Source organism: Rhinolophus hipposideros, assembly GCF_964194185.1.
Source record: "Rhinolophus hipposideros genome assembly, chromosome: 8".
Classification (NCBI taxonomy): Eukaryota; Metazoa; Chordata; class Mammalia; order Chiroptera; family Rhinolophidae; genus Rhinolophus; species Rhinolophus hipposideros.
Genome location: NC_138054.1, coordinates 62,423,001 through 62,446,534, shown reverse-complemented (window position 1 = coordinate 62,446,534; position 23,534 = coordinate 62,423,001). Strand labels below are relative to the sequence as shown.

Sequence of the window (23,534 nt, the reverse complement as noted above, 5' to 3'; positions counted from 1 at the left end):
ACAAAAGAGTAGGGAGAACTTCTAGCAGACCAGAAGTTCTGCCTCCAGCTCCTTATCCAGTGTCCCTTAAACATCCCTCCAACATGGTGCCAACCACACATAGCTGGATGTCTATGTACCCCACTGAACCTCTCCAAGACAGGGACGTGTCTGGCTTGCCAGTGCCCTAGCATGTCACAGACACAGAGCAGGAGCACCATAAATGTATGTGGAAGAAGTAAGAGTGACAGAGACTGATTTGGAGAAAGAAATTAAGGGAGAGGGACACCACCCCGCAGGAACCTGGGCCATGAACTCAGAGGAAGCTGAACTGGCCAGCTCTCCTCGTCCTAGAAACCAGCCACAGAGAACGTGCAAGTGCCTCCTATAAGGCCCCTGTCGGAGAGAAATAATTCCATGAATACACAAGCTGTGAGTGGCAGCCCCTTCCTGGGGTGACCCAGGAAATGCAGACCTTGATGGAGGTGGGGGCAGTGGACTCTCCTTATCCCCACTGTGCTGGGTGAGGAGGGGCGTGCAGCAATGGGGCTTGGATTGGAGAATCACAGCGCCGTTCCCTCTAAGGTGATTCTTGGGGTTTGGAGCAAGTCAGTCATCAGGAATGACTCAGCTATGGTCCATGTACTTGCTCCACTTCCAACCAGCGTCTATGACCCTGGTATCACTTCCCCAAAGTAGGAATATCAGGCTGTGGGGAACTGAAACACATACTTATCTCAGGAGGAGAAGAGAACATGGGCTCTGAGGTCAGACAGGCCCGAGTTCAAGTCCTGACTTCACCTGTGTGACCTTGGGCACGTCACTTCACCACTGAGTCTCTATTTCCACGCAGGGATAATCCCAACATAATGCTCAGGTTAAGAGCAAGGGCTTTGGAGTGAGATTGCCAGAGTTTGAGTCCTGGTTCTTCATATTGGCTGTGACCTTGGGGAAAATTACTTAACCTCTCTGTTCCTATTTTCTAGTCCACAAAATAGGGGATAGCAAAACTATACCTCATATACTTGCCGTAAGGTATAGTTTTGCCATCCCCTATTTTGTGGACGAGAAAATAGGAACAGAGAGGTTCCTATCTACCTCATATAGTTGCTGTAGGTTAACAAATGCACAGGGCTTAGAACATAGTAGGTGCGTTCAGCAGATGTTAACTGGCATTGTTACTTCACTGAGTTGTTACGATGATGATGGGAGACCAGATACGATCGCCTATGAGCCTAATGAACCACGATGCAGCAAACAGTACTGGCTCCAAATAAGTTGTTTCTGATCTTCCAAAAGGTCTCGAAGCCAAATTTCATCTTCCTTTCTACCAATTTGTCCTCATTCCACGGTCCTGAACCAGGATCCTGACACTTGTTGCAGGTCTTCTCATCTAATTTTGTCCCGATTCTCTGTGGTTGTGAGTACTTCTATGAGTGTTTGCAAGTGAAAGTGCATGTTTGTTTCTGTTACTTCACAGGGGTACTGTGAGGTCTCAATGAGATTCTGAGTAGGACTTTGAGAAATTTTAGATGAGTGTGATTCTGCAAATATGTCTGTGCATGCATAAATGCATGTTTACAACAGGGTCTAACAGTGCCTTCTCTTTCTTCATCATGCTCCCCAGGATCTAAAACAAGGCTCCAGACACAGCCGTTACATTCAGCAGAACTTGTCCCTGTGACTTTTCATCAGACAAGGGGATTAGACATAGTCCCTCTTCTCGGGGTGCTCCCAGCCATGAGTACCCATAGCCAACATACCAACTGGTTGTAATAAATCTGTAAGAGGACAGGAAGAGGACCAGGAAGGGTTATGGAAAATCAAAGGAGAAAAATATCATTTCCACAGGAGGATTCTGGGAAAGTTGTTTGAAGGATGGGAAAGGAATGAGGGTGGGGGTTGCCTTTAAGATGGGTTTTGACTCACAGACAATAGTTTAGTGGTTACCAGAGGGTAAGAGGGGTGGGGGGAGGGAGATGAGGGTAAGGGGGATCAAATATATGGTGATGGAAGGAGAACTGACTCTGGGTGGTGAACACACAGTGGGATTTATAGATGATGTAATACAGAATTGTACACCTGAAATCTATGTAATTTTACAAACAATTGTCACCCCAATAAATTAAAAAAAAAAGATGGGTTTTGAAGGGTACACAGGGTTTTGAACCCATGAAGGGTTTGGAGGCAAAGGAGCAATGTGAGCAAAGCAAGAAGGCTAAAAAGTGTGTGTGTGTGTGTGTGTGTGTGTGTGTGTGTGTGTGTGTGTCTGTGTTGATTTTTTTCCCCTTATGGTGTAAAGGAGAACAGGGCAGGCCTGGATTTGATGGCTTGATACTAATTTACTGACTCAAATACCATGGCACATGATTGTATGGTCTGGGAGGTTAGAATCCTGAGCTCTGTGCTTACCAATCTGTGTGAATTTGAGCAAGTCCCTCCCCTTCTTTGGGCCCCTGTGTCCTCATTTGTACAACAAGCAGCAAGTGATTTCTGAGGGCCCTCCAGCTTGGATACCTGACGTCATCTTTTCCATTATGTTTTTAATTAGTCCCCCTTGCCCTCCTGGTCTCAGACCTCCTGGGAAGAGACAGGACACAGGGCTCTCCCCTAATCTGTCCTTTTCCTGGAGTTTAGCCTCTGACCAGGAAGTGGGAAAGCAGGATTTCCTCTGAGGATGTTCTCTGTGACCCAGACGGTTCTGGTTTGGGAAGCAGAGAGGAGATAAGGAACATCACCCAGGCTTCCAAATCCTAACGCCCCTTTCTGTGGGTTTGATGTTTTCTTCTATAGAGGACTTTGAGCTTCTTAAAAACGGAATGTGTAATTCAGAGCTGGAGAAAGATATGTTGGTATCTCTTTGAACAGATATTATTATTCAACATTTTAGTGGGGAAAACTGAATACCCTTTCTTTTTAAATTGCGAACTACATTACACATTATAAAAAGTAGGAAAATCTCCTTTTTTGCATCTATGCCTATAAAAACCCTTCAAAGCCCAACTCCAACGCTCTTTTGCAGAAGCCTTCCTCTCCTCTGGACTTGTAAACCGCTCCTCACACCCTATTTCTGCATCGTTGGTCATACAATTGCAGTATGTCAGAGTTACATGGCTAACCTCTTCACCTCAGAAACTGGGACACGGAAGCCTAATGATATGAGGTGTCTTGCTCAATGTCACAGAATTGGGGGCAGAGTGATGAGAGGAACCCGACAGTTGCTGACTTCCAATTTAGTGTTCTTTCTACATGTTTATCCTTTTCCTATCATTGGTTTCCTATCCCTATGTCCCTCCTCCTATGCTGTACCTATACATACCTCCACGTTTTTCACCAAGCTCATCCCTCTGTCAGAAACACCACCTCTTTCCCATTGCTCCTACAAGATTCTGGAAAAATCGGGGCCAGCCCGGTGGCTCAGGCAGTTAGAGCTCCATGCTCCTAACTCCGAAGGCTCCTAATTCCCACATGGGCCAGTGGGCTCTCAACCACAAGGTTGCCGGTTCAACTCCTTGAGTCCCGTAAGGGATGATGGGCTCTTGTGGGACGGTAGGCTCTGTCCCCTGCAACTAAGATTGAATGCAGCACCTTGAGCTGAGCTGCCTCCCGAATGGCTCAGTTGGTTGGAGCGTGGGCTCTCAACCACAATGTTGCCAGTTCAATTCCTCAAGTCCTGCAAGGGATGGTGGGCTGTGCCCCCGCAACTAGCAATGGCAACTGGACCTGGAGCTGAGTTGCGCCTACCACAACTAAGACTAAAAGGACAACAACTTGAAGCTGGATGGCACCCTCCACAACTAAGATTGAAAGGACGACAACTTGACTTGGAAAAAGTCCTGGAAGGGGACTTTTTTGGGGACACACTGTTCCCCAATAAAGTCCTGTTCCCCTTCCCCAATAAAATATTTAAAAAAAAAGATTCTGGAAAAATCTAGAACATTTTCAGAATAACGCTCCTCCCAGTTTCTCTTAACATATTCTCCCATGCTATATAGTTTTACTATGAGCACTGACTTCTCTGTATTGTTTACATGTCTCTCTCCCATTAGATCAAGTTCCTAGGAACAGGATAAGTTTGTCTTATTCATCACCTTATGCGCAGCACCTAGCTCAGTGCCCAGCGGAATCAATATTAGTTACTTATTGAATAGGAGTAAAAAAGGTGCTGGTGGGGAGAGGAAGAGTGGCTGCATCTGGGCTACATGCTAAGGAAGGACGCTAAGTTGTTAACTATAAATGTGTGACCCTGGCCCAGTTATACCTTCTCTGTATCTGTCTCATCGTCTGAAAAAAGGGGGTTAATGACGTTGCCATACATGCTTGAGTTTTGGTTGTATTACACGAGGAAATGTGTGGGAAAGCATGCTTTGAAAAGTGTGAAGCAATCTGCCAACCTAAGACATTATCATCAAATTTATTTTGCAGGCATAAAAAAGATCTCTCAGTTCATGTAGTAGGCTAGGAATGGTTCTGCCCTTATGAGTGAGTAATGTTTAGCAAACAAGGGCACAGAAAAATCTTTTGTTCCTCTAATTTCCCGGAGCCCTTACAGTAGCCTTCAGTAGGAGGTTACCACGATGAAAATCATTGGAGCGAACCCATTAACACTGACATACTCGTAGATAACTGGGGTTGCTTACTTCAGGACTCTTGGGTGAAAAACAGTTTCTGGTCTTGGCTAAAGGGCAGGGGAGTCCTTCTAGGGTAAAAGCACACAGCACAGAAGCTTGGAGGACAGTATATTTGCAGACAGCATTGACTGTAGTATTGAAAATCATTCATTCAGCTCAAGATCTGTTTCTTGTAGGACACTCTTCTTGAATTCCTCAGGCCTCAGAGAACTTGTATTTCTCAGAGGCTTAAGAACTTGAGCTCTGGAGTTCTATTTGAGCAGGAATCTCTGGTAGCAACTTACTTAAGTTACTTCCCTAAGGCTCTTTCTCGTCTATGAGAATGACCATCACCAGCTGGGTTTAGCCAGGAGGCTTAAACGAACTAATGCAAGTGAAGTTCTCTGTACAGCGTCCTATGAGCATGTGCTGAGTCCTAAAAAGATGGAAGCTATCACGATTACACTGCTGTGGCTCCTTACACCATGGACCACTCGTTTTAGCTTTTCATCATTGTCATACAGGGTGTCATGCGGGGTCTCTGGTCCCGCTCTCCACATAAGAACGCAGGGCATGGTGAGACCAAAAAGGAACACCCACGGAGCCATAGGTAGGGAAGTCATACCACTATATTCTCGCTGGTGGCTGGGTTGGAGACAGGAAGCAGGAGCCACACTATCTGCAACCTGCCGTCTGCTTCTCTGTCAACCAACCAACCCCACTTGCTAGCTGCAATCGCTCTTGCTAGCTCAGCCACCATCTTCTTACTAACCCCCATTTTCTGCTAGCGTTTCCACGGCAGTTATATTAGTGGCCAATGGCTCACTGGTTACAGCTGACGGCCAACTAGCCACAGCTGATGGCCATCCAATCACAGTTGATGGCCATTTACTACCCGAGTGAGCACCTTTCCACTTGAGGGCGAGAGCCTGGAAACTGCTCTCCTGGCTCTGTCCCCACAATCATGTATGAAAACGTTAGGCAAAAACGTCCTGAACTTTTCACCAACAATTCATGGCTCTGGCATCATGACAATGCACCAGCTCACACGGCACTGTCTGTGAGGGAGTTTTTAGCCAGTAAACAAATAACTGTATTGGAACACCCTCCCTACTCACCTGATCTGGCCCCCAATGACTACTTTCTTTACCCAAAGATAAAGCAAATATTGAAAAGACAATTTCATGACATTCAGGACATCAAGTGTAATAGGACGACAGCTCTGATGGCCATTCCAGAAAAAGTTCCAAAATTACTTTGAAGGGTGGACTAGGTGCTGGCGTCGGTGCATAGCTTCCTAAGGGGAGTACTTCGAAGGTGACCATAGTGATACTCAGCAATGAGGTACGTAGCACATTTTTTAGGATGAGTTCATGAACTTAATTGTCAGTCCTTGTAAACAGTATGTCGGGGGACTGGATGAAAAATTCAGATAAATGTCATTTGAGAGGCAATAATCTCCAAAGTCTTTTAATCCAATTTTCCCAGTACTAATGGTTTTTCCAAAGATGCCTAAACGCTATCATAGCAACTAATTTGCCAAATAACTTCCGATAGTAAAACATTCTTCTTTGAGAATTTTCTAGAGTAGATTTCAGTAATGGTCTCTCTTCTCTGGACATATATTTAGTAGAAAAGAGATTTGTTCAATTTATCTGCAGTCTAAATTTAGTCTCGAAAACTGCTTAACCATCTTATCAGAGGCCTTAAATTAGATGTGGTAACAGAAAGTGATGAAATTAGATTTTGCCTAAAAAGCCTCAGGTAGTCTTTGTTGTTCAGATAGAGGTTCTTGTTTGGTGTGAAAATTACAGGGTTCCTAGTGATAATGGTAGTTATTGAGGCTGTCAGTTAATTCAGTAATATTGTTTTTTCAGTAATGTGTAACACAAATTGTATCTACACTCACTTCTGGGGTGAAACACTGAGGGCTAAAGTTAAACAGAGCATACTTGAAGAGGCTTTGACAATTCTGTCAAAAATTTACTCCAGGGCTGGCCCGGTGGCTCAGGCGGTTAGAGCTCCATGCTCCTAACTCTGAAGGCTGCCAGTTCGATTCCCACATGGGCCAGTGGGCTCTCAACCACAAGGTTGCCGGTTCAACTTCTCCAGTCCCTCAAGGGATGGTGGGCTGCGCCCCCTACAACTAGCAACGGCAACTGGACCTGGAGCTGAGCTGCACCCTCCACAACTAAGACTGAAAGGACAACTTGAAGCTGAACGGCACCCTCCACAACTAAGATTGAAAGGATAACAACTTGACTTGGAAAAAAGGCCTGGAAGTACACACTGTTCCCCAATAAAGTCCTGTTCCCCTTCCCCAATAAAATCTTAAAAAAAAAATTACTCCAGTGAAATGTGTAAGTGGACTTCTATGCTATTTATTAAAATAACTAACCAGTCAAACAATGCCTATGGAAACAAAGAGAAACATAATCATCATTGCCATTTACTCCTCTTCATTTTAACCTGAAAGAGCAATGCTGCAGGGAAAAATGCACAAAAGGGTCCCTGGCTCCAGTGGGGAACAGCAGAGAACCACCACGTTATACTCGGGCTTGCTAACTATAAACTGTTTTATCAGATGATCACCTCAGAAAGCCCCAGCTAGGTTGGAAAGCATTTAGAGATCCAAAGTCCATTTCTTTCCAGGTTATATATCAAACTTTGATATAAACCAACGACATCGTAACTTGACTTCAGCAGAAGAGGTTTATCTCTCATGTGAATGATTTTTTCATTTATATTCCGAAATAATTTAAAACTTAATATCTAAGAAGGTGGAGGAAAAAGGGGAGCAACTATTGATAAACCCAACTTGAGATACATTCATGTTAACATTCTCATGGTAAAATTAAGAATTTTAACATTCTCAAAATGAGAAAAACCCCAGTGATAGAGAACAGACCATTGCTTGTTAGGGGTTAGGGTTGGAGGGAGGGTGGCACTAGAGTTTCTTTGTGATGGAACGGTTCTGTATGCTGACTGGTGCTGGTTACGCAAATCTATAATAAGTGATAAAACTCCATAGAGCTATACACCAAAAAACAAATGAGTGTAGAAACGTGTGAAACCTGAAAGGTCTATGCTTTAGTTACTAATATTGTACCCAATGTCAGTTTCTTGGTTTTGATCATTTACTGTAGTTATGTAAGATATTACTATTGGGGGTCGCTGGGTGGAGGGAATATCTAAACTCTGTACTATTTTTGTAACTTTCTGGGAGTCCAAAAAGTTTTTTTTTAAAGTGGAAAAGGACATGCTATAGCAGAGAACAAAGGAAAACAGTCAATCTAGACATTTTAATTATATTTAATAGACATTTTAGTTCTATTAAAAAATTAAAACATTTGAAAAACTCACAAAGTTTATAAAACACCCTCATATCCAATGTTCTTATTCTGTGATAGTGCTGTATGTTGAAAATGTTACACTAACATCAACCCACTAGAATGCAAAGGTTTTTCTTCCACAGAATTTAACAAATATGCATCTGAAGAGGACATACACACTCCTTGTATAAAAGATCTTAAATTATTTTTAAAAATCAACTTTCCCCTTCATTTCAATAAGGGTTGATTTAGCCAATTTAGTCAGGGTCATGATAACTTTATTTTATGTTCTTTCAGGTGATCCTGGGTAGATGCAGAGATACAACATGCTAGAAAAACAGACTTACTTGTCAAAATGTACAGAATAAAAGAGCAGTTCAGATTCTGTGCTGGACAGAGTCTGTTTACCTAAATTTGTTGAAATAACTGATCTCAGGGTTTGTTTTTTTCAAAAAGGTTTCAATGACGTTGAACAGCTCTATTGGGACAAAGAGAACTTAGCCCTCCTACGACTAGGCAGCCATTGCATAGACAATCAGGTCACTTGTTCAGCTCTTTGCGGTCAGCTACTACCCAGAAACAGGGTGATCCCTAGAATGATTAGGAATCCCAAAACTACTGAAAGGCTCTGGCTTCTCCAAGTACCTTCAGAAGACACCCTTTCCTCCTATCAAGAGTACAGGGAGTTAAAGGTTTAAAATAATTTTGGCAACTGTCTGAGACGTTTTACATCTAAGAAGGTGCCTATGGAATTCATACTATTCATTTGCTTTAAAGTTTCAGAAGGTTTCAAACTTTCAGAAAATATTGGAGTGTCCCTTTTATTTTCTTTCTCAGGATGTTGGGTGAACTCTGCCTTTCCAGTTCGGAGGTTCATTGCAGGACTTCGTTTTACGTTTGTTAATAAGAATGTTGGGTTTTCATTCAACCGCTGTGTTGTTTTTGACCGAACAACTTCATTTGTAATATTTCTCAATACGGGTGTATCTGTGTGGGTGGCCACGGATTCACAGTTGTAACAATTAATTATTTCACAGGCACCCCTGGACAACTCCTTCTGACAATCAGGTTGTTCGGGTATGGCTGTGAGGTTTTGATTCAGTAAATGTTCACTCTTGCTATCTGAGTTGTTCAAAGGCTCCTCTTCATCTTCACTATTGTCGCTGCTTTGTATGAGTCCATATCTCTTCATATATTTTTTGGTTGCAAGTGACATGTTGTTTGGTGAAATTAAACTAAGCCCCACTGTGCTTCTGTCTGTATTTATATGTAGAAAACTAAAAGATGAGTCACAGTTATTTTGGTTTGATCGTGAGAAAGACAGTTGTGACAGCTGATTTTCATTTAAATATTTCAGAGCTATAGCGTTTGCCTCCATGCTCAAATCCACACCACTGGGGCTTAAGCCACTCATGCCAACATTAGCAAATGACATGTAGTTCAATCCAGAGATCACTGCTTCAGGGCTGATGCATGCCAACACACTGAAAGACACAATGGAGTAGGCCATCATTTATCTTATTTTAAAATACTAAATAGTGTTATTCTAAATGTGTTCCATTCTATGAAAGTAACAAAAGGTTTTCAACTTTGAGCCTCATGGTGCTATTTTATCTGAGTGCTCAGACATTAAAGTCTTGATAATCCAGATACATTCAAGGGATAAATATGATAACCTAGATGGTAATGCATGAATTCACAGACTGAAAGTGAAACACAAATTAATTTTCCTGAATTTAATACATCTGTCATGGTTTTAAGACAAAAATACAAGGCTCCAAAATGTAAAAGTCATTCAATATTGGTAAAGTAAAACAAAAATAAAATCAAACAGAAGACACATTTGATAATATAACATTACAGGCTTTGGTGAATAGCTCAGAATATTAAATTGCTCATAGTTGAGATTTTATTTGTAATGAATGAAAAACATCAGCCAGTCTCTGGATATGGAGTATTGTGTGAATACACTGATTTTCTTTCATTAGATATCAATTCACTTTGGCTGGCGTTATTAATGTCAATTAATTGAATTGCCTTTCCCTTTATATCATACATGCAATAACAGCGGCTAATTTTTATGGTTGCCATATCTTTGCCAGGCACTCTGCTAAACATATCTCATTTAATCATCAACAGAAAGCTTTCTCAGGGAGGTCATCCCCATCAAATATTTCAACTTTATTCTCTACTTCAATACTTCACATTTCCCTTCCCCCACTTTTCTGTTTTCTTCTTAACACCCATGGCTATCTATATATTTAACTTACATTCCTTATTTATTGTCTAGCTCCCTCATGAAAGCCCACTAGGGCAGAATTTTTGTCTGTTTCTTTCCCCCACTGCAGTATCCTTGGTGCCTGGAACAATGCCTGGCACATAGTAGGCACTCAATAAATATTTACTGAATGAATAAAAGAATTAGGTACTATTATTATCTTTATTTTACAGTTCAGAAAACTGAAGAATAGGGATTTTTAACTAATTTCCGGGCAATGAGCATTCAGAGATACATAAAATACACAATGTTGTGGGAAAGGCTATCACAGGAACATGTTATAATCTATTAGGAACAAGGTATTCTGAGAGTACAACATATCAATGATCTGGAGAGGGGTCCCGGAAACCTCGACAAAGGAGGAGACATCTGAGTTCAGCTTTGAAGAATAATAAAATTTCCGGTAAGCAGAAAGGTGAAAAAGAGCATCCCAGATAAAAGTAAGAGCAAGGAACCTTGCAAATGCCAGTGGTGGGTAAGCTGGAACTTGGGAGAGAGTGGTAGGAGATTATACTAAAAAACTAAGTTTAAGACAAACTGTAACACAATGTGAATTGATTATGTAGGCTTTAGACAGTGGTATATTTGGAGTATCCTCTTAGCCTAAGATAACTGACAAATAAAAATTGAATTCTTCTATATTTTTGAGAAATAGTTTCAATGCAGTTTCATTTTTAATCACTGTAATATACAGAACCCATTAATAATCAATGAAATATAAATTTTAAAATAATTTTTTTGGATCTAAATTAGCACAGATCTTTCAAAAAGGCAGTTTTAATATAGGGTAATAAAATAGTATGAAGACATTGCTGATGTTAGGTACCTCTCATGTGCTTTCATAGCACGTATCGGAATATATTATAATTGACTGTATTTGTGCATCTTGCTCATTAAACTGTAAGCTCCATGAGGGCAAAGATGTCTTACCAGGTTATTTTGTATACCATGATAGTTCTCATAGCTGGCTCAGAGTAGAAGCTCAATACATATTTACTGAAGCAAAATGAGTGAAAGTATTGGTGAAATAGTAATACATATCATTGGCAGGAATGTAAAACCTTACTTTTTCAGAATGCAATGGAGCAACAGCTTTAAAATTTTCCTACCATTTTGAATTAGCCTTTCCACTTTCAAGACTCTATTCTAAGGAAATAATCTTAATGATAATAGATGCCATCTTTGCAAAAAGATGTTCATCATAGCAACATTTAAAATAATAAATTAGAACCGACTTGACAAGTTCTTTTCAGTTCTGACAAGGGAAAGATTAGGTAAACAAATGCTATGTCCCACATATGGATTATATGAGGTATGATAAAAAAATATGGTGAATGTTTAAATTAAAAAAAAAATTTATTACATTAAAAGACACATTGCCATCAATCCCCCTCAAAATACTCCCCCTCGCTTTGAACACACTTATCTCATCATTCTTGCCACTTTCTGAAGCTGTTCTGGAAGTCCTCTTTTATGAGTGTCTTTAGTTGCTCTCTCGTGGCTGCCTCGATGTCCTGAATCGATTCAAAACATTCACCTTTTGTGGTCATTTTGACTTTGGAGAAGAGCCAGAAGTTGCACAGTGCTAGATCGGGTGACTCAGGTGGATGAGGACACAATGTAATGTTTTTATTTGACAGAAATTGCACTATTCCAGAAGCGATGTGTGACACAGAATCTTCCATTGTGATCACAAAATATGGTGGATGCTGCTGCCGAGTGCCATCCAACAGAAAGGCAGGATCTTCAATACAGGAAGTGGCACAACGAACCTTAGTAACTGTGAGACAAGTTTCAACTTGTTTGGTACAGTCAGTTGGGTGTGAGCTACCGTTGAGAGAAGGTGTGTTTTAAAGTGTGCCATAAATCATCCTCCATCATGACAATGCTCTGTGTCACACATCACTTCTGGTATGGCAATTTCTGTCAAATAAAAACATTATGGTGTGTCCTCATCTACCAGACTCATTGAGTCTAGCTAGCACTGTGTGACATCTGGCTCTTCCCCAAAGTCAAAATGACCACAAAAGGTGAATGTTTTGAATCAATTCAAGACATCGAGGCAGCCACGACAGCACAACTAAAAAACTCACTAAAGAGGACTTCCAGAACAGCTTCAGAAAGTGGCAAGAACGATGGGATGAGTTTGAGGTGATGAGGAGTATTTTGAGGGGGATTAATCGCATTGTGTCTTTTACTGTAGTAATTTTTTAACATTCACTGTATTGTTTGATCACACCTCATATATCCCCATTAAAGATGATGCTTAGAAGGGGTTACAACAACTTGGAAAACATGCTCATTTCCCAATGTAAAGCCAAAGCCAAAAAAAATGTTTTTTTTGGTATGTACAGCACAATCAAAACACAAAGCAGGACATATACACCACCATCAGACCCCACCAAAAAATTAAACAAGCAGTAAGCAGTATAGCAAAACAGTCAACACCCCTCCCCGCAGCAAACAAAGTCATGAACTTTGGAGTTAGAGGAGATAGATTTAAATTCACAGGTGTGGGACCTTGGGCAAACTGGTACTTAATTTCCTCATCTATAAAACAGTAACAACAATAGTATCTATCACACCGATTATTTTAAGGATTAAATGAAATAATACTGCATAAAACTTTAGCATCATTCCTGACACATTATGAGTACTCAGTAAATGGCTGCTTCTAAAATCATTTTAGAAAAAACAAACAGGAAATACAAAAGCAAAATATTAATAATTGAGTTTGTTGCAAATATGGGGTTTTTTTGGGTATATTTTTCCAAATTTTCCAAAATAGGTCTGTATTTCTTTGACAATGGAAACAAAACAAATATTAAACTCTATTTCCAGAGTTCTACAATGTTTTATATAACAATTTATACAATATAATAAAACCTTAAAAATATTTTTTTCATATCAAGATATAGCTAGCTATGCTATTGTAAAAAGTTTGCCAGCTTACCCCTTTATGGAAATACTTGATTCAACATATTGCTTGAAACTGAGAACGATTTTTTTCACATCTGTTTTCACTTCCTTCAGAAAATTATCTTATGTGAAACTAAAATCCTATCTATGAATGTGTATCTATGAATTTTGCAACTCACAGAGATAACTGAATTTTAAAAATAAGTAGAGCCCATAATATTAAATGAAAATGGCTATTTTATAATGTTACATAAAGAAAAACAAAATTGTACAGATAGTAAAACTACAACTGTTTCCTAAAAAGCTGATTTTCTTTGGGTTTTAACAGTTCAGGTGACATTTTCTTCATTTTTAAAAATTCCAATCCTGAGCATGTACTATTTTCATAGTATAAATTTATAACATAAATTGTTAGTTAAATTAAGAGGAAAACAATCTTGAGTAAAACAATTTGACTATCCCACACTGATATACCAAGAAGTCTTTACTTTCTATTTCATTCTAAGCATTAAAAAAAAAATGAATCAAGTTCATTATACACTAAAACGCGTTAATTTCAGTGTTTCACACGAGAAACATTAAAATAGGGTGGCCACTGTGAAGAAATACATTACCTAAACACTATTCCCCAAAGGCAGCCACACTAAACTGTAAGGGTTCCACAGAGATAACAGGGTGATCTGTGCATTTCAACAGACGCTATATAGCCTCTATCTCACAGTATTGAAATTTAACCTTCAAAGCACTAGCCTGACTCTTGGACACTGTTGGGAGGAATACAAACTGTTACAACTGTTTTGGTGGGGAATGGCAACATTTCCCAAAACCTTACAGCCCATATCCTTTGATCTTGTCCACCTGTAGGAATTCATCATGCAAAGATACTTGTGCAAGTACCTATAGACTGATGTTCACTTAGCACTGTCTGAGGTAAAAATAAGAGATTCAGCCTAAAAGCTCATTAACAGAGGACTGGCGTTCACTATATTATAGTACATGGATACAATAGAGTAGTATGCAGCTGTTTAAATGCATGGCAAAGAACTGCATATACCTATAAAGAAAAGTAAGCTATAAAGCAAAACCCCCCAAATCATAACACTTATACACATATTCATATATACTAAAACATTTCTAGAAGAACACAAAAGAAATGAGAGGTAACCTTGGAGGAGTCAGACTGAGGAGTTTGGGGTATAGGGAGTTTTGAATTTTATCTGATATTCTAGTGGATTATTTGATACTTTTTAAAACTCATGATACTGTATTACTTTTGTAACTAGAAAACAGCAACAAAAATAAGTAACAGAAAACAGGCTAACCTTAATAATATATTTTCCAGATTTTATCCTCTTTAAAAACAAGTATGTGCTACAGTCATGTCTGAAGAGGAATCTGAACAGAACATGGCCTGTTGGAACTGGTGAGTAATGAGTGAGGTTCATGTAACTATTATTCTTCAAAATGCATTCCTAGAAAAAAGGAATGTTTTTGCTTTTTAGATGGCACAACTGCAAACTGTACATCCAGGAGCTGGTGCAGACATTGTCACCCCCAGAAGACTTTCCAGACACCGGGAACGAATAAAAGCTCATTTCTCTTTCCTGACTCCTAGAGCATTATACTGGCATTTTTACCCAGGAGACATTGCACGATATCTCTCTAATTACTTATATATATAACCCGCTCTCCTACCAAAATGAAGAATCTAAAGGGTAGAGATGATTTCTTATTCATCATACATATAGCAGGCCCTGAATAAATGATAAATCAATTGAACTGAGTGGCAAATTTATACTTTTTCCCATGAGACTGCTGCAATATATCTAAAATGTATTCATCTTTTAAAACAAATTTTAAAGTTACCTGGCATGATCCACTTTATGTGCATTTTTCTTCACTTTAGTGGGAGAATCAATTTTTACTCCAAGGCTTCTTAGTTGCTTAAGGGTTGCATTAAGAACATAGTCTTTGTCCACTGGTCCTGAATCATGTTTTTTTTTCTTCGTATGGTAAACATTTTGGGTTCTGGTGCATTCATGGCTGATAATTACTGCTTTGGTAGATGGTTCCTCAGTTTCTTTAGAGGAGTTATTTAATAGGTGGTTCACTTGACCCTGATGAAAATAAAAAGGACATACTTTTAAAATCACTATGTGACAACATGGATGAACCTAGAGGGTATTATTATGCTAAGTGAAATAAGTCAGACTGATAAGAAAGACAAATACCCCATGATCTCACTTATATGTAGAATCTAAAGAACAAAATAAACCAACAAAATAGAAACAGATTCATAGATACAAAGAGCAAACTGACGGTTGCCAGAGGAGAGTGGTTGGGGAGCTGGGTAAAAAAAAGGTGAAGGGATTAAGAAACACATTTTGGTAGTTACAAAATAGTTACAGGGATAAGTACAGTATAGAGTATATAGTCAATAATGTTGCAACAACTATGTATAGTGGCAGGTGGGTACTAGACTAACCCAGGGGATCACTGCATAAATTATATAAATGTCTAACCACTACGCTGTACACCTGAAACTAATATAAAATAATATTGAATGTCAACTGTAACTGAAAAAAAAAAAGGAAAAATCAATATTAACAATATTAGGAAAACAAAAACAACAATATTAGGAAACAAAAATGTAAATAATAGCATAAGGGAAAAGCAAAATCGTATCTTGCCAAATTCTACAAATTATCAAGTACATTTGCAAGTATTATGGAGCTTTTATAAACAGCTCATCCTAATGATTTCATCAGACCCTAGAGAAACTTAGAATGTTTGTTCAGAACTTCTTCATTTTAAAACCAACAGATTTAAAATCATTTGAGTAATACTTCAAGTATTTTCAAGGATTTATAGTAAATTCTTTATAAACAAGTTTTAAGTCATGTTTTCATTTGAAAATGACAATATTTCAGTTATACATTACACAGCTCTTTGTTACTTTCAGAATTTGACTTTCTTTTTTCACTCTGAATGATAATGACCTGTGATACTATCTCTGCCTTCCTGACATTAAAGCATATTTCATTCCCCCAGCACACAGTTGCTTGCACCAGTCTAGGACCTAGCAGGCAAATAAAAAATATGCGTTCATTGATGAATACTTAGGGCCCTATGCTTAATTAGCCTTCAATTTTAAACGAAGAAATCAAATGTTCCAAAGTCTAAAATTTGGAAGGAAGTGACAGCCAGGGTCTCCAACCTTCAAGTCCCAGTTCACATTCTAACTTTTCTAAGACAATTATTTCCTCCAAACAGAATTACCCCATTTTATGCTGTGCTACCTTTGCTTACAGCATTTCTCAGCCTGTCCTGTAATTGTTTGTTATTGGTATTCATGCGGCATTTCCCCTAGGTCTCAAGTGCAGAGACTGTCATATTCATCTTTATATTATCCACTTTACTTAGTTCACTTTCTTAGACAAAGCTAAGTATTCAGTAAAAATCTGCTTACCTAAATTGAAATCAGTAACTATTATCATAAATATCATACGTCTTTCCAATGTTCAAACTTCCTGCAACCTCTTGGTTGTTTTTTATGGTACTAACTTTAGTTTGAATTTGGCATAATATTAACACTTAAATTTTTAAAATATCGTGCTTTGTTTCCTGGCTATCTAAGTACCTGATGATTGGAATGCTTACAGTAAATTACTGAATTTAGGGTATCATAATTTAAGAAAAGCTAAAAGAAATAAATGATATATCATTAATTTACAGAAAATCTTTTTATATCAAGGTCCCAGTCAGTTTAAAGATAGGAAAGGGCTTAACTAGTATACCCTAGACTAAATAACCATTCCACAAAAGATGAAATGCTTTACTTTTCTTACCAATAAATCCTGGTATATTTTCTGGTTATCTGATGGTTGTTGATGAGGCAAGCGTTGCATTACTTGCTCAATTTTTGGTTCCCCTGATGTTACACAGTTGTTACTAGCACCCTCTGTTGGTCCACTCTGTAAGCACATGCTTACATTCTCTGCCAGTGGGGAATTCGGAAAGAGCAAAGGCACATCAGGTTCTTCACTCATAAGTGGAGAAGAGCTGCTTGAAAGGATATATATAATGTAAATGTTAGTTATCAAGGTACCAAGGTAACTACATTTGAAGTGCAGGAACTTTGGAAGAAAGGTAAAGACTCAAGTAGATTCTGTTTGTATTTTTAGCTCTTAAGTGAGGAGCATCTCATCTTGATAGGCTGCATATAAGTTGGATTATGATACCTTTTTGAGATATGTTGTTTATAACATATTCAGAAAACTTTCTCTGAAAGTTGGAAAGCAACCTGTTGATTTCTCCTGAACTTGGTGCAAAAGAAATTTATAGAGTACCTGAAAATTTTAAATATATTATTTGTTCACTTCAAGTTTTAAAATATACATGTAGTTAAAAACTTTGTCAAATGAGAGTTCATAAGTTGCCATTTCTAATCACATTATATACTTGGTAAAATTTTTCTTCTTTATGCTTTTATGTATTTTGCAAATTTTATACAATGAACATTTATTATTTTCAAAGTTAGAATACACCGTACACTTCCCCCAAAATAAGACCTAACCGGAAAATAAGCCCTAGCGTGATTTTTCAGGATGCTTACTTATAATATAAGCCCTATCCCAAAAATAAGCCCCATTAAGATTGTCAGCTAGACGACGCATTTAGTACGTCTGTTGCAAGACACGACAGACGTATTGAATTATAAAATAACATTAATATATAATTAGATAAATAAATAAACATTATTGACATTAATACTTAAAATAAATGATAATACCCAAGCCGGCACCTTTGGACGAGAGGTAAACACCTATGTAAACAGATGAACTCGAGACTTATTGCCAAATGACCAATCGAAGTACAGACACAACACACAAATAACGTGCGCACTTGATAACGAACGAATGTGGTTGTGTCTAATATGAATATTCATAATTCAATACGTCATGTGTTATAACAGATGTACTTAATACACTCGTGTGAAATAAAGAAATGTTTTCTGAATTTTGGTGCCTGCAATTTTTCATTGCTTTTGTGTGGACCATAATTCTTAACTGTCATCATTTTTGTTGCCACTCCTGTCTCGTAAGTCTTCAATTAACACTTGATTTAATGGTAAATTTAAAGGGAATAATATTTTGACCCCCAGACAAAAACAAAGAGCTATTCCGTCGAGTACAAGAAAGGAATCGTGAAGGACTCCAGGGGCAAGAATCTTATGGTTTTCTGCAAAGAGAAGAAGTTGGATCTCCGAATGGTTCGAAAATGGCAAGCAAAGTACGATAACCTTAGTCAACAGGTGGACGAGGGAAATGCTAAGAAGTACAAGTGTGGATCAGATCAGCAACCATTATTTTCTGAGCTGGAAAACATCACCTGTGAATGCATTGCTGACAGGAGAGCACAGGCTTTGGCTGTGCACAGGGCTGATATTCAAGCATTTGCCCTTGCAATGGCACCACAGTTAGAAATATCCCCAGAAGAATTCAAAGCATCACCACACTGGCTGATGGCTTTCTTCAGCGATATGAACTGCCTCTAAGATCGACAACACTGTTCAAGCTGGAAGATACTGAAGTTATTAAATGCGCACTTGCATTCAAGTCCTTTGTTGACGGCATCAACTTTTCTAAATACCAACTCTCCAACATGATTGCTATGGATGAAACTGCAGTGTTTGTGGGCCAAGGGTCTCAAAGGACAAGTGATCAGAAGGGTGCCTTGACAATCTACATTCCCTCCACTGGTTATGAAAAGTGCAAGCGTTACCTATATTTTAGCAATTCATCAAGTGGAAAGAAAGCCCCACCTCTAATCATCACTAAGGACTAGAAAGATAAGCTTGAACGTGTTTCAGGCATTTATGTTCTTGAAACCGAAAAAGCCTGGTGCACACTAGCAGTTATAAGGAAGTGGGTCGATTTAAGGCTGCCACTTGTTTTGCGAGGTGGCCAAAGAGGTCTGCTAGTCTGGGATTCAGCCAGCACTCACCGCACTAAAGACATGAAGAACTTCCTTGCAGAGAGAAGAACAGATCAAATAACGATTCCCGCAGGAATGACTGACTGTCTCCAGACTCTTGATATTGCAATAAACAAGCCATTCAAGGACCATTTGCGCATGGAAATCAATGACTACACTGAAAATAGAACGGAGAGAACTCAGCGTGGAAACGTGAAGCCTAGCCTGCAAGAGGTCGTGACTTGGGTGAAGAATTCCTGGGATGAAATCACTGACAGCTGTGTTGCCAATGCGCTACAAGCAGGCTACATGGACAAGAAGTGCTCATTGAAGGAGAGCTCTACTGCTGGACACGAGAGATTGGGGCCAATGCTTCTGCAGGAAATGGAGTCGCAAGAATTCAAGCCAGAATTGGGGGTTTGGAGAGTTATGGCGATATTCCAGAAATAGATGACAGGACGGTATGTGAATAAATGTAGATTTTTGTACATGAATAAATGCAGATTGTTGTACATGAAAAAATAAGACGTCCCCTGAAAATAAGCCCTAATGCACCTCTTGGAGCAAAAATGAATATAAGACCCGGTCTTATTTTCAGGGAACTATGGTAAATATATATTTAAAAAATAACTACAGAAAGCAATATTTAAAAACATTTTTTGTAAGAACAGTAATCTGTAGCTATTATAGAAAACAGAAAAGTTATAATAAATTTAGCTAGCAGGAAGCTTATTATATATGGGGCAGGCACTGTTTCAAGTCCATCATCTTATATAATCCTTACCAGAAAGACCTATGAGACAGAAAGCACATATTATCCCTATTTGACAGTTGAGGAAATTCAGCCACAGGCGTTAGGTAACTGCTCAAAGTTATACCAAGAATAAAGAAAAGTCACACGTAATTTAATATCTAGAGATAACTACTGTTAACATTTTTGAGGAATTCCATCTTTGCTTTTTATATAGATATGTATTTTCTCTGAAAACTGTACCACATAGTTTGGGAAGCTGCTTTTTAAAATCTAATATTATATCACGAGTGCCTTCCCATTTAATTAACTATTCTTAAAAGCAAGTTTTAATCTTTATATAATATTTTATTTTATAGATATGGTATGATTTTTCTAACTATACCTCTTCTTTAAAACTCAGCTTATTTTCAATTTTTTCCACTTGTTTAATTTTAAATTGATATGAAGTGCCAAGCACTCATTTGGTACATGATAATCTCAATAAATATTAGCTAAAATAAATCTTTGTAAAACACTAGTCAAGATATAATTTTAAAGGAAAAGTCAATAAATGTGACTACTAAAGTAAAAAAATCATTATATGGCAAAAGACAATTGACAAACTAAAAGAAAATATTCACGACATATACCAACATCTCTAATATATAGGGAAAACTTAAAAATTGGGGCATCAAGGACATAAAACTCTAATATAAATGGCATAGGAAAGACAAACAGATAATTCACAAATATACCAAACTGACCCTCAACATGACAAACTCATTCATTCATAATTTTAAAAATGAAAATTAAAACAGTACCAAGGTATCATTTATCACTTATCAGACTGGTAGAAAAGCTTTTTAAAAATATCGCAATATATTTTGTAGGCATGGCTGTGGGGAAACAGATAATGTCATACATTGCTGGTGAGAACACAACCTGGTACACCCTTTTGCAGGGGAATTTGATAATACTTAACAAAATTACATATGGACTTAACTTTGGATGCAGGAACCCCACTTCTAAAACAACTCAAAAATATACATGCACAAATAAAGTGATTAACTGTAGCATTATTTGTAATTGAAAAACATTAGAAACAGTCTAAAGGCTTATAAATAAGAGCATTTCGTTAAACTACGGTACAACGAAATACACAATGATGTAATATACAGCTATTAAAAATAAGAAAAATCTCTACGAACTGATTTGGACTGATTTTCAGTATACACTACTAAGTGAAAAGAGTCAGGTTCAGGCGAGTACCTGTGATATACTGCTTTTCTACACTTCATGTAAGAAAGAAGTAACATAAGAAAATACAGGTATAAGTGCTCATTTGTACAAAAGAAATACAGGAAAGCTAAACCAGTAACTAAAGAGATTGGGTGGAAAAAGAGGTGGAAAAAGGAGAATTTGGAAACAGGGTAGCAGGGATGAGAACAGTTCTTTCAGAATATATCTTTTCATATAGTTTGTGGTCTGTTAGAACCATAGTGATGTTTCACACACCAAAAAAACAAAGTCAACCAGAATATGGAGGGACCCCAAGGTGGAATACAAACAGTAACACTTAATGGCATTGCATACAAATAACATAAGCACATAACGGAACAAAGGAGGAAAAAACTAACCTAAATAACTTTGAAAAGTATTTTTGTTGGATGTTGTAAGGCTAAAGATAAAAAGAACTACAAACATATTCTAGTAAATGTGTTTCAGAATTCTTGGCAATTCTGAAAACTACATTATGTGTACACTAGGACTGAACAAATGAGTATATTGTACATAATGAAAGCCAGGCTTATCAATGTTGGGAAAAGAAGTTTTAAATAAGAAAAATGGGTGAAGGATTGGAATCAGAAGATTGGTATGAAGTCAGGATTTTCAAATATATTCAGATATATACAGAAATAAATGTAGATACATATGTATGCATGGGTTAGTATGCACATATGAGTCAGAACACCAAACCAATATTAGAATTTAAAAAGAAAAAAGGAAGTAGGATGAATATTCAATCAAAGAGACCTTACTTGGATACTGAAAGTGGCTGATTGAATTCTTCTTCCACGGCAATGTTGCTGTCTTCAAAACTGGGAATATCAACTGCTTTTAATGAAGATGCACTACCTGGAGGACTTGTGACTTCATTATTAATATCAACAGAAAAATTCATGTCCTCACTGGAAATCTTGGTATCATCTTGCTTCAGCTGAGATTCAGGCTCTCGATCATCACCTGCTGCATTCCAAAACAAGCTGGCACCTGAAGGTCAAATGTTTTAACAAACACTGAAACAGATATTCCACTATAAAAATAATTCTGACAAACCATTAAGACTAGCTATACTACATTAGTACAATTACCTAGAACTGCTTTCAAATTACATTTCCTCACAAATATCACAAAGCAGTAGGAGGAATATGAAAAGATAGAACACTGGGGTACAAAGAAAAGGGGGATATTCTGAGCTCTGATTCTTCAAGAGTTGTTGCTCTCAAATGATGAGTTTCACATGCTCAAGTTCTGAATACAATTTGGGGTGTGTATGTGTGTGTGTGTGTGTGTGTGTCTGTCTGTCTGTGTGTTGAAAAGCTGTTTTGAAAAACAGCAGAAATTTATATAAAACATAAATCTCTAGGCTCTCTGCTTTGGATCCTTACGTATAATATTTATGAGGCTATATTAGGTATGGATCAGACACATATGTATGAGGTATGATCAAAAATATGGCGAACACTTAAATTAAAAAAATGTATTACAGTAAAAGACACATTGTCATTAATCCCCCTCAAAATACTCCCCCTTGCTTTGAATACACTTATGCCATCGTTCTTGCCATTTTCTGAAGTTAGTTCTGAAAATCCTCTTGAGTGACTGTCTTCAGTTGTGCTGTCATGGCTGCCTTGACAGCCTGAATCGATTCAAAACCTTTACCTTTCATGGTTATTTTGACTTTGGGGAAGAGCAAGAAGTGCATGGTGCCAGATCCGGTGGGTAAGATGGATGAGGATACACCGTAATATTTTTATTTGACAGAAATTGCCATATACCAGAAGCGATATATGACACAGAGCATTTCCGTAGTGATCAAAAGATACAGTAAATGCTGTTGCCAAGTGCCATCCAACGGAAAGGCAGGAATCTTCAATACGGGAAGTGGCACATCGAACCTTAGTAACAGTGTGTGACAAGTTTCAGCTTGTATGGTGCAGTTACTTGGGTGTGAGCTACAGTTGAGAAGATGTGGTTTAAAGTGTTCTGTAAATCACCCTCTATCATGACAACGCTCCATGTGACACATCGCTTCTGTTGCACGGCAATTTCTGTCAAATACAAACATTACTGTGTATCCTCACTCACCTTATTCACTGGATCTAGCACCATATGACTTCCGGTTCTTCCCCAAAGTGAAAATAGTTCAGGACATCGAGGCAGCCACGACAGCACAACTAAAGACACTCACGAAAGAGGACTTCCAGAACTGCTTCAGAAAGTGGCAAGAACGATTGGATAAGTGTGTTCAAAGTGACGAGGAATATTTTGAGGGGGATTAATGGCAATGTGTCTTTTACTGTAATAAATGTTTTTTTAATTTAAACATTTACCATATTGTTTAATCACACCTTGTAATATCAGGCAAGTATTTAAAAATGAAATGTTTCCCAAACTTTATGGATCAGTTGCATAAGTATTTGCTG

General features: G+C 38.2%; 1 protein-coding gene across 3 annotated transcripts in view; it reads right to left on the bottom strand.

Moving 5' to 3' along the window:
* Positions 1-7,882: 7,882 nt before the first annotated feature.
* The window catches only part of STIL (STIL centriolar assembly protein), a 54,122-nt gene continuing 38,470 nt past the window's right edge, over positions 7,883-23,534 (bottom strand). For all 3 annotated transcript variants that reach the window (XM_081056562.1, XM_081056561.1, XM_081056563.1), the window contains 4 exons: positions 21,867-22,098; positions 16,967-17,180; positions 14,985-15,235; positions 7,883-9,405 (listed from right to left, as the gene is read on the bottom strand). In XM_081056562.1, the coding sequence (XP_080912688.1) occupies positions 8,616-9,405; positions 14,985-15,235; positions 16,967-17,180; positions 21,867-22,098 (1,487 nt within the window). In that variant the 3' untranslated portion in view covers positions 7,883-8,615. The remainder of the gene's footprint in view (positions 9,406-14,984; positions 15,236-16,966; positions 17,181-21,866; positions 22,099-23,534) is intronic.